Source organism: Hydra viridissima, unplaced genomic scaffold, assembly GCF_058129835.1.
Source record: "Hydra viridissima isolate aposymbiotic clone 2 unplaced genomic scaffold, HvirCarnegie_v1 scaffold_2, whole genome shotgun sequence".
NCBI lineage: Eukaryota > Metazoa > Cnidaria > Hydrozoa > Anthoathecata > Hydridae > Hydra > Hydra viridissima.
In genome coordinates, this window is record NW_028324301.1 from 16,264,873 (window position 1) to 16,277,568 (window position 12,696).

General features: G+C 29.3%; 1 protein-coding gene across 1 annotated transcript; it reads right to left on the reverse strand.

The window, feature by feature from the left end:
* Nucleotides 1-6,925: 6,925 nt before the first annotated feature.
* On the reverse strand, nt 6,926-10,158 carry LOC145190487 (uncharacterized). The gene is made up of 5 exons (XM_090080360.1): nt 10,085-10,158; nt 9,868-9,995; nt 9,622-9,677; nt 8,912-9,027; nt 6,926-8,683 (listed from the first exon to the last, which is right to left on the reverse strand). Exons 1-5 carry the CDS (start codon nt 10,085-10,087, stop codon nt 8,456-8,458), a joined length of 531 nt encoding a protein of 176 aa, XP_089936486.1. The 5' UTR covers nt 10,088-10,158; the 3' UTR covers nt 6,926-8,455.
* Nucleotides 10,159-12,696: the final 2,538 nt, after the last annotated feature.

The following is a 12,696-nucleotide window of genomic DNA, read 5'->3' on the forward strand; positions in this document are numbered from 1 at the left end:
TCCAAAACAACTTTTGACTATTTTCAAAATCTCTAAATACCTTAAATTATTTAGGAGTGGGACCTTTTTTTAGCTAACAAATTTTTTTCAATCTCTTTTAACATTTTGTCTACAACACCTGACATCATATTTAGACCAGGAGTATTTACAATTTCTAGCATTTTTGTCCCTTGTTTATAAAATGGGTACAAACAACGTTTGTTTATAAAATGGGTACAAACAACGTTTGTTTGTAAAATGGGTACAAACAACGTTTGTGAATTTTTTGTTCAATGAAGGTAAAACTTATAACAATTTTATGGACTCTTGAATATTTGAAATCTTTGCACGCTTTTCGGTCACAATCTCAATTCCGTCACATTTGCTCAATTCAGTCACACGCTCTATTTCTCTGGAATTTTTGTCACACTTGCTCAATTTCTCTGGAAATTTATTATTTTCTAACTCTGCATTTAGTGTAGTTAACAGAATAACTTAAAGGAATCTCTGCCCTCCATCCATATCAAATATACACTTAATCATAAAATTAAGTTTTAAGTGATAATGCCGTAGAATACTACGATACACTATGGTAATATCTTAAAAATGCATTAGTTAAAAATAAAAGTAATCACGTCGTGGAATTTAAGATTTTTTTTTACAAGAATCTTATATCAATTTTGCAGTTTTGCATCTTAAATTTTTTTGTTTTCCCTTATTTAAGCTAAAAATAACAAAACAGTTCTAACAAACAAAATATGATGTTAAATAAAGAAAAGTTTATGTTTAAGCTTTAACAAGAATTTTAAAACATGTTATTGACAAAACATAAAATTTTTTCGAAAAGAAATTTCTTAAAATTACGTTCATAAAAGTAACCACTGACGTTTGGTTCTTCGGTTTTTAACAAATAATAACGAATAATAGTCTACTTCTGTATAAGTCTTTTTTAGATAAAGCGAATTTTCCGAAATTTGTTAAATTATAACTCATTATGCGTTTAAAATAGCAAAACCTTTAGTTAGACAAGCTTATTTTCATACATAATTTTTTTTATCTAAATTTGTTATAAAAATGAGTCTCAAAATCGTTAATTCGAATAGCAACTCTGCGCAACTATGCGCTGTTTAAGAGTTTAAACAAAATAACATAAGGTACACGAGGTTTCGCAACCTTTTTTCCAGGAACCTTGTAACTCTCTATGTCTAAGTATATAAATTATTTTAAACTCGATTTATTTTAAATGACTGATATAGAAGTTTGTATTATATTCTTAACTACTCGTTAAAAGTTGACAAACCAAACGTACTTACAATTTTATAAATTACGAAAAAGGTTTGGAATAATCCTTTACGAAAAAATTTGGAACAAGTTTCCGATACTTTGCGGAATGGATAAACCCTCTCAGAAATTTATACATATTCTGAGTTTATTGGAATAGGCGACATTCTTCAGTGTGCCCCTTTTCTTTCCTGAATCAAAAACTTACGTTGGTTTTGTAATACCTCGTAACATAATAGCACAATATCCTCCCTTCTCAAATGTCTTGTTCTTATTTTACGAGGTATCTGATAAATGATCATCTCAAAAGGTAGTGACTCAGCACAAAGCTTGTAATAAACTATTTCAGATGATTAAGGCTGTAAAAAAATAGACCTATCGCTAGATCTTAGCATGCAACTTCATCAACTGAAAAGTTCAACGTGAGCTCCCAGATTGGTGAAGCTTCCAAAATAATGGGACTAAAAATGAAATGTTTTAAGGGTTTTACTATAATAAGATCTAAAAGATTTTATCAAATTTACATGGTTACCACTAATTAGCATTACAGCCAATTGGACTTTTTTCATTTACGCGATGACAAAAGCATTAATTCTACACCACATTTCAAAAAGGTGAGGAATTCTTTCTTGAAGAGATTTTATAAATTTAAGTTTATGTTCCAACTGCACTGGGTAACAAAATTTTAATTTTCTTTTTTTTTTTCTCACATGAATCAAAATTTCAAATTTTAAATATACTAAAGCTACCAAACAATAATTTCCTTGTAACATATATTTCCGTAAAAAGTATATTTTCAAAACATATATTTCCGTAAAAAAGTACAAAAATGAGCTACACTTAGAGAAATTATTGTTTAATGTACAATAAATAATTATGATTTTTGACTTCTGATAGGTCTCTTCTAAGTTTCCAACATCTGCTAGCTATCCTAGACTCTATTTCCCTTGATAGCTCTTCTCCGTTAAGGAAATGTCTAGGTAAAATCTCGCGTCTTGTTTGTCTCTCACAGCGCCTAAATTTGCTGGAAAGAAATCCAGATGAGAGTGCAGTACATGTATTATTAAAGGCGTATTACTTTCCAAAGCTTTATATGACTATAAGTTCATTTATTAAGTCTTTGTAATTTTCTGCTTTATAGTTTCTTAGAAAAATTTGGACAACATTCACAAAACATTTCCACGCGAGTTTTTCCTGATCATTCAGTTTTTCTTCGTAGCTTTTATACTTTATCAGTTTCCGTATTTGTGGACTTACAAATATTTCCTTTTCAATTTTTACCTCGCTAAATTTGGGGAACTTCTCTTTCAGATGTAAAAATCCAATGCCATCTTTAGGCATTATCAGGCTGAGCTTTATGTAACAATAGTAAAAGTATGCCATCAGAGTTCACCAAAAGATCATTTTAAATATATTATAATAGACTGGAGCAATGAAGGAGATTTGTTTCCGTTATGCAGCAACACATCTTGCAAACTAGTCTTTGAGGAGTCCCTGAACAACCGTCAGTGACTTGGGTCATATTCAAAGTTTAATAAATTCATCACAAAAGGAACGCTATTACAATAGACTAAATCATCCGCTTTAGAAAATTAAGGTTTTATTTCATCATTACTATACCAAAAATAATAAGTTGTTTAATCTAGACCCCAAAAGCTCTGCCTATTTTTTAGACAGATTCAAATCACGCACTAAATCATTTTAATCAGATTGTGTCAATATGTACGATTCTTTGAAATTGACGGTTCATAACTTGGATCATTATTTTAAATTTCCAAACACACTATCCAGTATCCAAACTTGTTTTCGGCCAACAGATCCATCCTACATAGTGCCGAACTGCCAGTGCCAAAGCCTCCAAATCATTTAGGAAGTTGGAATTCCAGTCCGGAACTTGTTTTAACTTTGCATAAGGTATCTCAAAATAACTTATGCAAAGTAATAAAACGTTCCATATTTATACTAAACCCAGGATTTATCTTGAGGCCGTAAAGGAAATTCATAATAGTCTAAATAGCACTTTTCAATTAATAGTGTCAAATTTCGACGCTGATCAAAGCGTTGAAATGTGTGTGGAAAATTAATTTTTACATCTGTAAAAGTTAATTTTACATACACTAACAAAAACTATCGGGTGTGTAAGAACACGTTCGTGGCATATTTTGATGTAACTAACGTAAATAAAATGTAAGTTAGTTCAATGGCATTAGTTATACAGTTATAAATAATGTTATTCAAATAAAGACACGTCAAAATGAGTCAGAAATGAATATGTAGCTGTCACAAAAAAACTGGATGTGATTGAAACAAAATCATTAAATTTTTTTTAATGAGTGTGCACCAGCATAAACAAAAATCATTACAATGTTCGTGTGGCAAAAACAGTGTTTACCAGTGTTATCTAATAAAGTATTTTGTGGGTTGGTGGCGAACAAAGAAGAATTTTTCGTTTCATAAAACGTGTCTGAATGCGAGATAAAAACAGATGTTTTATAAGAACCATTTTCTTTTTAGATTGATGTAATATAATGGTAGAAGTAAAACAAACAAAATCTCTCAATCAAAGTGGAGTTTTGAAATCGCTTTTTTAAACAAATTTAGCACCAATAATAGATGCCCGAGATAATTATTCTGTAAAGAAACCCTTGAAATAAGATATTTAAGTCAGGAAATATCTTAAAATCACGTAACATATTTGTCTTGTTTTACCGAATTATGTTAAACCCATTGTGAACTATTTTTCTTTAATATTTGCGTTCATGAACTGACATCAAAATTCAAAAACTCCTACTTTAGCTCGTTCAGTCCTAATGAGCATCGATATTGAAAATGGTTTTCACATAACGTATCTACTAATTGTCGATAAGTTTTTTTACTATATTTTGAAAATCATAGCTCAAAAGCCTAGTTGGTGTACTTTATTTATATCTGTTGAGAGAAAAAGATGGAGGTCATCTAGTTTACAAAATAACAATTTTCTAAAGGCTTGATTTGCTGAAAATTTAAATAAGAATTAGTACTTGTTCAACTTCAGCTCCAAGTCAGCACCAAGTTTTTATTCAAAATACCGTTTTCAAGAAGACTAAAAAACTGCAGAATGATCAAAAACTGCTATTAATGAGGGCAAACCTTCCTTTCAGTTGTAACCTTGTCTAGGTTTTTAGTGAAGCTAAAAAAATTAAGTCAAACCGTAGACGCAGTGTGTATCCAAATTAAAATTAGAGGGTGTAATTAACTCTTTCGAAGAGATTATAAAAATGGAAAAATAAAAAAAAATAAATAAAAATAAAAAAAAACGTGAAGAAAAAAGAAAAACAAAAAAAAAATTTTTGGTTCGTTTTATCTTATTTTTGTTTCAAAAGATAAAAAGATAAAAAGTTTTAAAGAACAAAAATGTCAAAAAATGCGAGTAGTTTCAATAAATATACGAAGAAATATAACAAAAAATATACGAAAAATTATACGAAAAGCTTTAGTATTTAAAAAAAGCTTCTCGGAAAATTTGATGTTAAATTATCAGAAATTTTGAAAGTTAAAACGCCGAGTTTTAGTTTCGAACGCCGAGTTTAATCCGAAGGACAAAAACAAAATGAGAGAAGTGGCCCCAAAATGCATAAGGTACTCCTTTCTTTTGTATTCAAAAATGAAAACAAAAATGAAAATTTAAATATTAAAAACAAATGAAAGGAGTACCTATTCATTTCTCCTCATGAAATAACACATAAGGTGCAGTTAATCTTTTTCAAATTAAAAGCAGTTCTTTTTCTTTAAATTAGGACCATTTATTCTTCTTTAAATTGCGGACAACTTTTTAACACACGCTGTTGCCGCTGAACTCATCGCTGCATATCGTCGGCTTACTTGCAGCTTATTTTCCTTCAGTTGATGAGTTTCTTGTAAAACTGACATTTTAAAAATCGGACAATTCAAAAAACCGCTATTTTTTGTTTTCGGCTTCTGTTTTTTTTTTCGAAAAAGTTCACTTGATTTTTTTATTCACGTTAAACTACAAAGATCGCAATAACTGATCTGATGATGATCTGAATACCACCCAAAAATGATCGAAATAACTGATCTGACGATGATCTGAATACCACCCAAAAAAGATCGAAATAACTGATCTGAATACCACCCAAAAAGATTAATAATTGCAAAATTATATATTTTCTGGATTGTTTGTAGTTGCGTGACAATTGTTTGTAGTGATGTTAGGTTTCAATTATTTTCTGGATTATTTATAGCAAGTATTAGCAATCTGCTTTTCCCTTGATAACGAATAATAGCAAAAAAGTGGAAGCTTTTTACGTCTTTTAAGAAAAAATAAAGTAGAAGCGTCTTTTACGTCTTTTTAGAAAAAATGAGTTTTCAGAAATTTTTATAAAACTTTTTACGTGTTTGATACTACAATAATTTTTAGTGACAAACTTATATGCATAAATAAACTTGTCAATTTTGAAAAATAAATGATATTTATAATATATTTATAGAATATAAGTTTGTTACTATTTAAAAGTAAATTTAACTTATTCAGATGATATTAAGTTGCAGAAGGTTGTGGTGTTTTTATCACAATTTTTTAGTAAAACTTTATCACTTTGCATTCTAAATATATAAATTTTTCAAAATGCAATTTCTTTCAAAGGACTGATATAGAAGTTTGTATTTTATTCGTTATTATTTGTTAATACTTATTTTTATTCGTTATTATTCGTTTTTTACTCGTTACTGTTCGTTATTATTCGTCGCCATTCGTTATTATTTGTTATTTTTTATTATTATTTATTATTAAAAAAAAAACCAAACAGTGATGCTTTGTTAATAGTATGGAAATGCAAATCGGAATAATTTCAATTTGACATATCATTTTAACAAGGCGATTGTATTTTCTGTTGAAGAAATTTTACTAATGAATGAATTATTCGCAATTTCAAAACCTCCTACCTTATATTAGATTCCAAATGATTTTACCTGGTTATAAAATATTCAACAATCGATCTGATGTCAATTGCTAAATGAGGCCTACGTTATTAAGGAGGTGCGTTTTATGGGAAAAGTAAATATTTGAGAAACCTATAGATATTAGTCAACATTATTTTTTTGTAATAACCTTTTTAAGGTACTTTCTATAAATAAGAAATTATGCTCTGCTTTACATTATTGGTTTTTATTGTTAATTTGGGTCATTGATCGGAATTCTTTTCACTTAGCAGTTATAAATAATAGATTTTCTACCTATACACCTCATCTTCATTTCGTCGTCTTAAGAACTAAACGGCGCTTGTTAAAAGCCACACTGCATTTGCTTGATGCTCGTTTTGGCAGTTGTGGTATTTAGCATCTAAATTTTGGAAATAAGGGAGTTATTAATTTCTAAGTAGTGGTATGTTTTACTATTGGTCTGTAAATTTGCACATTGCATTTCAAATTTAGTAGTAAAACTAATTCGTGAAAAAAAAAATATTTTAAATATTTTAAATCTTCAATTTTATTGAGGAAATGTCTATTTAAAATATATATATATATTTTTTCTTTTTTTTCTAATTAATTAAGTAAAAGGTCCCAACGTTCATTTTTAAGAAAATGAACGGTGGAACCTTTTTACTTAATTGATTTAATATGAGATTTTTTACATAACACAGGAATTTCATCTTGTAATAAAACCTAATTTTTCTTTTAGCTATGAAGCATATATTAAAAGCAAGTTTAGCTTTATGCTTGGCATTGGTGGTTACCGCCCATTTTCGAGTTGGCAAGCGCTCAGAAAAGGATAGCAATTCATATAAGTTAAAAATGCTTGTTCAACTATTAGAGTCTGCTGAGACAAGTGAAGAAAAGTTAAGTAATTGCGAAAGACTGATAGTTAGTGCGCTGGATTCGTTAAATGAAGAAGACGTAGGCATGTTGTGTGAAACATGTTTGACCAGACGTAGCCTAACTCCCGTCGGAGGCAATGAACTAAATTACAAATTTTCTGGGTGGAAAAACGTGAAAAAAAAAAACTTTCTGTTTAGAAAAATCGAGGACGTTTGTTATGGTTTTTATTCGTTAAGCAGAAATCCAACTAAAAAAATGTCGTCGCTTCTGTAAAAATCTTTAAGTTAAAGAGATGAAAAAAGCAACTTTTGTGCTATTTCTACGCTGAAATAAGGCTTCTTGCTGTTAATTATTTGTTTTTTTGTGTTTCCATGGTTTTTATATCTTTACTTTTCAAACTTTCTTTTTATGAATTATTTAATTTTATTTTTACGCTCGTAAGAAGAAGCATTCTTTAAAAATACTTTGTGTACACCTTTTTAGGCAAAAGTCAGTCCTTCAATTTCAAAGACGCTTTTTACTTTATAGTATTTAATTCTAAACATGTTGTAAATGCATTGATAACTGGTTGACTGCGTAATTTGTCTTTTTTAAATTCACCAAATGGGCGGTAACAAAAAAAAAACTTGTAAAACAAAGTGGCGACAAAATTGAGTAAGATTAATTTCGCACGTTGGGTTATTACAAAATCAAAAATTAAAATTAAAAAAAAAAAAAAAAAAAAAAATTGAAATTAAATAAAATCTTAAATTAGCGGTTTAATTAAAAGCCGAAAAGATCCTGGAACAAGTAAAAATGTGAACAAAATTTTTTAGAAAGCCGATTCAAAACTATAATGAAGTAAACTTCAAAAAATATTTGATACTTAATTACACAGAATCTAAAAGTATCTTACAAAAAATCAACATTTGTATTATTTTCAAAATACCAACAAAGCATGGGAGAACATAAGAATACCTTAAACTGAAGAATTTGAACATATTAGATGTCGATTATATAAATATCAATAATAAATAAACCTATGATAGTTATTCGTGCATTTGCTTTACAAATGTACGAAGAGACCAGAGGTAACTGACTTATTTCATTTCAATCACAGAGTAAAGATAATTGCGATGCGCTTTAAAAACTTAACATTTTTATAAAAATAGTAGGTTTATGGTTATAGCTACATATGTAGATACATTAACCAAGCTCTTTGGCTAAAAATCCAAACCCGCACCTTTTTAAATTGTATTTACAAATCCCTGCTTTATTTGTTAATTGTTTGTTTTTTTATTCCAGAGTAACAAAAAGCAAAAGAAAATTGAACACAACTTTATTTGTTAACCTAAATCACCCTAATGATGTAGGTGAATAAAAATATTATTAGAAGATCAACCTAAAACTTCATGAAAACATCTCCGTATGATTCAGCACATTTACACCATTTAGGAGATTTTTTTGTAATAAATTTATGACCTTTCCATTTAACTAACTTATGAAACAAAGTGGCCGCAGTAAAACATATTCTTTTTCTTAACTTATTCCTAGTGCACCCACAACCATTGATCATGTCTTTTTTAAAACGATCGTCGCATTGACGTTGTGTCCAGCCATAATACTCAGCCTAAAAAATACAAACTTTGTTGAATTGGTTATTTCTTTAATTAAAAAATCTCAGCATTTTCCCCTTCAAAATCTAAAATTTTTTTTTTGCAAAGTTCTTTCCCAAGCACTAGATATAAATAGAACACCTCAATCTCTAAAACCACATAGCTTCTTTAGCAGAAAATTGAGGAAAATGATGGAATTAGAAAACAGTAGAAAAAAAAACAACAATTGCTATTATACTTACGCAGTAATAGCAAACGTCATGCTTGTCGCAGGCAGGTGTTAAAAGACTTGATTTAAATACGGTTGGTCCTCCCTCTGGACCGCACCCATTAAAGAGAACTCCTTTACAAAATGGATCTAAAATGAAAAATAAAACTGCAGCCTATGAAAATACTGATAAAATAACCCCTGATGAGAAACGCATTTTTTAGCAATTTACATACAACGCAAATAAAAACGAATTTATGTTCTTGCATTCCCAATTGGGAAAATTATTCCTGCATTTCCTATTATTAAATCTTTATATAAGGATACAGTTACCATAAAAGCCATGAAATAATACTAGATATCCAGCCTTTAAGAAATAATAGAAGTAAAGTTTTAGACCTTGTTTTTATCCTCATCATTTACTTATGCTTAGATATAACGCTTGTTATATATCAACAATAAAATATGAAATTAAAGTTATTGATAGTAATATGTTTTCAAAATAAATTGAAATTCTTAAAATTGCTGTTTAAAAAAATTATATTAATATGATAGTTATAAAAACTATTATCAAATCAAGAAGTGCCACCAATCAGATTGCAACTTCTCATCAAAAAGACAAGCGCTTTCTTTTTTTGCTTTTGTCTGAGGAAGATATTGCGGAGAACAGGTTTATTTTGATGTTAAAACAGGTTTATTTTGACTCAGCATTCAGAAAGAGAAAAAAATAATTTAAATATTTACATTTTGGTTCCTTACAACGCGCATCTTTTTTAATCCCTGATAGCATTACGGATTTTCTAAAAGTACAAATTATTTAAATTTGATTGTGATCATGATGACTGTGATCATGATGATCGTGATCATAATGATTGTGGTCATCATGGTTGTGGTCATCATGATCGTGGTCATCATGATCGTTGTCATCATGATCTTGATTATCATTATCTTCATTGTCATCATCGTCATTATCAATCATTAAAAACTCACTCAAAATCATTAAACTTCTTTAAAACTCTTTTGTCATGCTTATTTTCAAGATCTTCTAATAAAAAAGATGAAGACTTCAAGCAGCTTGCGCCAAAGTATGTCAAGAATATCCAAAGCCCTGTATATTTCTAAAAGTAGATTCCAAGTAATTATGTAGGTTTTTCAAATTGAAAATGAATTTTACAAGTTAATTTATGAATAAAAAGTAAAAACTCACCATATCTCAGTTTATACAACGCAACCACTTCGTATGACTTAAAAACAGTTATCTACGAAAAAAGAAGGCAAATATTTAACAAAACGACTTAGGGTTTCATTATTTTCGGAATTTATTTTTAGTAAATTACTTACGTCATCTTTTTATCAACGTCTTTAAATCATTTTAAATTATTACAAGCTTTTATTAATTTTATTTTGAGCAAAAATTCTATATAATTTGATGTTACTTACATTCAAACTCTATATTTCATTGAAAGTGGTTTGCAGAAAGAAAAAAATAGAAAAAACTGCAGCACCAATTTTTTCCTCATACTTTGTTCTCTAATAATAATCTATGCCTAATTATAATCTACGCCTAATTATAATATATGGCTAATTATAATTTATAATTAATTATAAGTATAATGCTGTAAACGGTTATAAAGATGGGAGTTTTCACTCGACAATTCCTTTAAGTTTTTGATAATCACTACTTTATGATTAAAAATTTTAACAAACATTTCTCTATTGTACAGCATAATATTAAACTAATAGATACATTTTGGTTTAAGGAAGCTTTTGTGAAACGGGTGGGGTGGGTAGAAGAGGAAAAAAAAAAAGGGGTGGGGGTGGGGGAGGGAGAGAGTGACTTGCGATTGTGTTAGATGGGGGAGTAAGAATTTAGGCGTTCTGATAGATATTTTAGATATATGCATCTCTTTTCAAAACTCCCTTAAACCAATTACCAACAGCAATCTGCTTTTCTCTCTTTAAATTTTGCTGTTGAGAATGTAATTACGTAATTACGAATTACGTAAATGCGTTCATGTGGAACATGCGCAGAAATGAAAAAAGAGACAAATTACAGTTCGCTATGTATTTGCAGTTGTATAAAACGAGATTTGCTAACTGATTTTAAAATATATATATATATATATATATATATATATAGTAAAGCATAATTATTTTTTGGGGGGAAACGTAACACTAGCATTGATATAATTCAAGCGCATTTAAATGTTACCCTAGGAACAAGCAACGGTGATAAATCAAAATATATGACGCAGGGTTTTTCAAATCAACTTTGAGAATCTATTTTATAAAATATGTGAAAATTAGAAGGTACAATAGCAATCGTTGCACAAATTGTCACAGGCTCTAAAATGTCGCATGTGACAATAACAAGTGATATTTGTACAAGTTGTCACATGTTATTGTCAACATTCTCTTGCTTTAAGTCTATTTCTAAACCCGATGTTGATTTAGCCTAGTCAAACAAAAATTACCCTAAAGTTTTGTCAATCATCATAATATACAGCACCATACCGCTTCTTAATTGCATCTGCTTAAAAAGTGGTGTATTATTTTTCCCTGAAGGAAACTAACCGATTCTTAACACTTTCCTCTTTAATTTGTACAATATATTCTCATCTCTTTTTTCTCATTCTCATCTTCTAATGCAATCTTTTCAATTGTTTACCCGATTAAGTTTTTTTCTTCACTTTGTAACACGATTTTTTAAGGACTTTCATACATTTTCATATGAGGGCGATGTCGCTTATAGTTATTCGATGTAAGTTTTTATCATTATTTTAAATGCGTGGATCGCGGCCTAGAATGTTTCAGTTAGAAGTGTGATTCTATTTTTAGAAAAGTTGTTTGAAAAAGAATTTTTAAAACAGACGCAGATCCAGTGATATAGATTGGGGATGGGAAGGAAAGGATAGGAGAGGGCGTGTATGACATTTGGGGGCTATTTCATTAAATCAGCAACACTGATAATTACTAGAACTACTGGTAGTTTAAAATTTTCAGAATTCGCTGAAAACATGATTTAATGTCAAACTGTATTAAATGTATTCTTAACATGCCAAACTGACTTTGATTTTATTAGTGATAACCAAAATTAGTTGCTCAGATAAAAGTCAGTGCAACCAATTCTTATCTGTGATTTCCTCACTGCCAGATATCAGACAAAAATAATTTGAATGAAACGGCCGCTGCACAGTGAGTAGAAAGGTGAAAAAACGGCAAAACTTTTACAACCGTCAAATATAAACATGTTTTACATCTTTACTTGTATTTCTAGGTCAAAAAAATTTAAATTTGTTATTAGAAACAAATTTTACGTGGGCCCAAGACGCGTATTACGCGCGCGTACACATCTCATTGATATTTAGGTGCGCAAATAATGATTTAAATAAAAAATTTAGATATCTCGATCCCAAATATTATATTATAATTCGTAAAAAATTTTTCCCGCGTTTTTTTTTTTTTAATTTATTTAATCCAAGGCGCGTACTACACGCGCGTATGCTTGTTAAAGTCTTTTACGCACACAAAGATTAATTTAAATAAAAAAATTTGGTTTCCTCAAGCCAAAACACGCACAAATACTAATTAAAATTTTGGATTCAAAAAACCAAATTACCGTATTACCTTATCTTACTACTCTATGACCAAAACAAAAAAATAAAAAACTATTATCAGCAAAAGCAGCTTTATTTTGTTATTATGCCATTAAAAAAAACGAAACATCAGGCTGAAGTGGCTTTCCATTTTCAGATTTGTGGTTTTTGAAACTAATGCGGTTAATGAAACTTACATTTTGAAGGCTTTCTGCTCGGTGAA

Bases quoted from the DNA above. Each gene is read 5' to 3' on its own strand.
- LOC145190487 (XM_090080360.1), bottom strand. The intron at 9,028-9,621 runs GTAAATATTTAA...TTTTCATTTTAG, and splicing joins GCGTTGTAAGGAACCAAAAT to ATCCATTTTGTAAAGGAGTT. The intron at 8,684-8,911 runs GTAAGTATAATA...TGTATTTTTTAG, and splicing joins ATGACGTTTGCTATTACTGC to GCTGAGTATTATGGCTGGAC.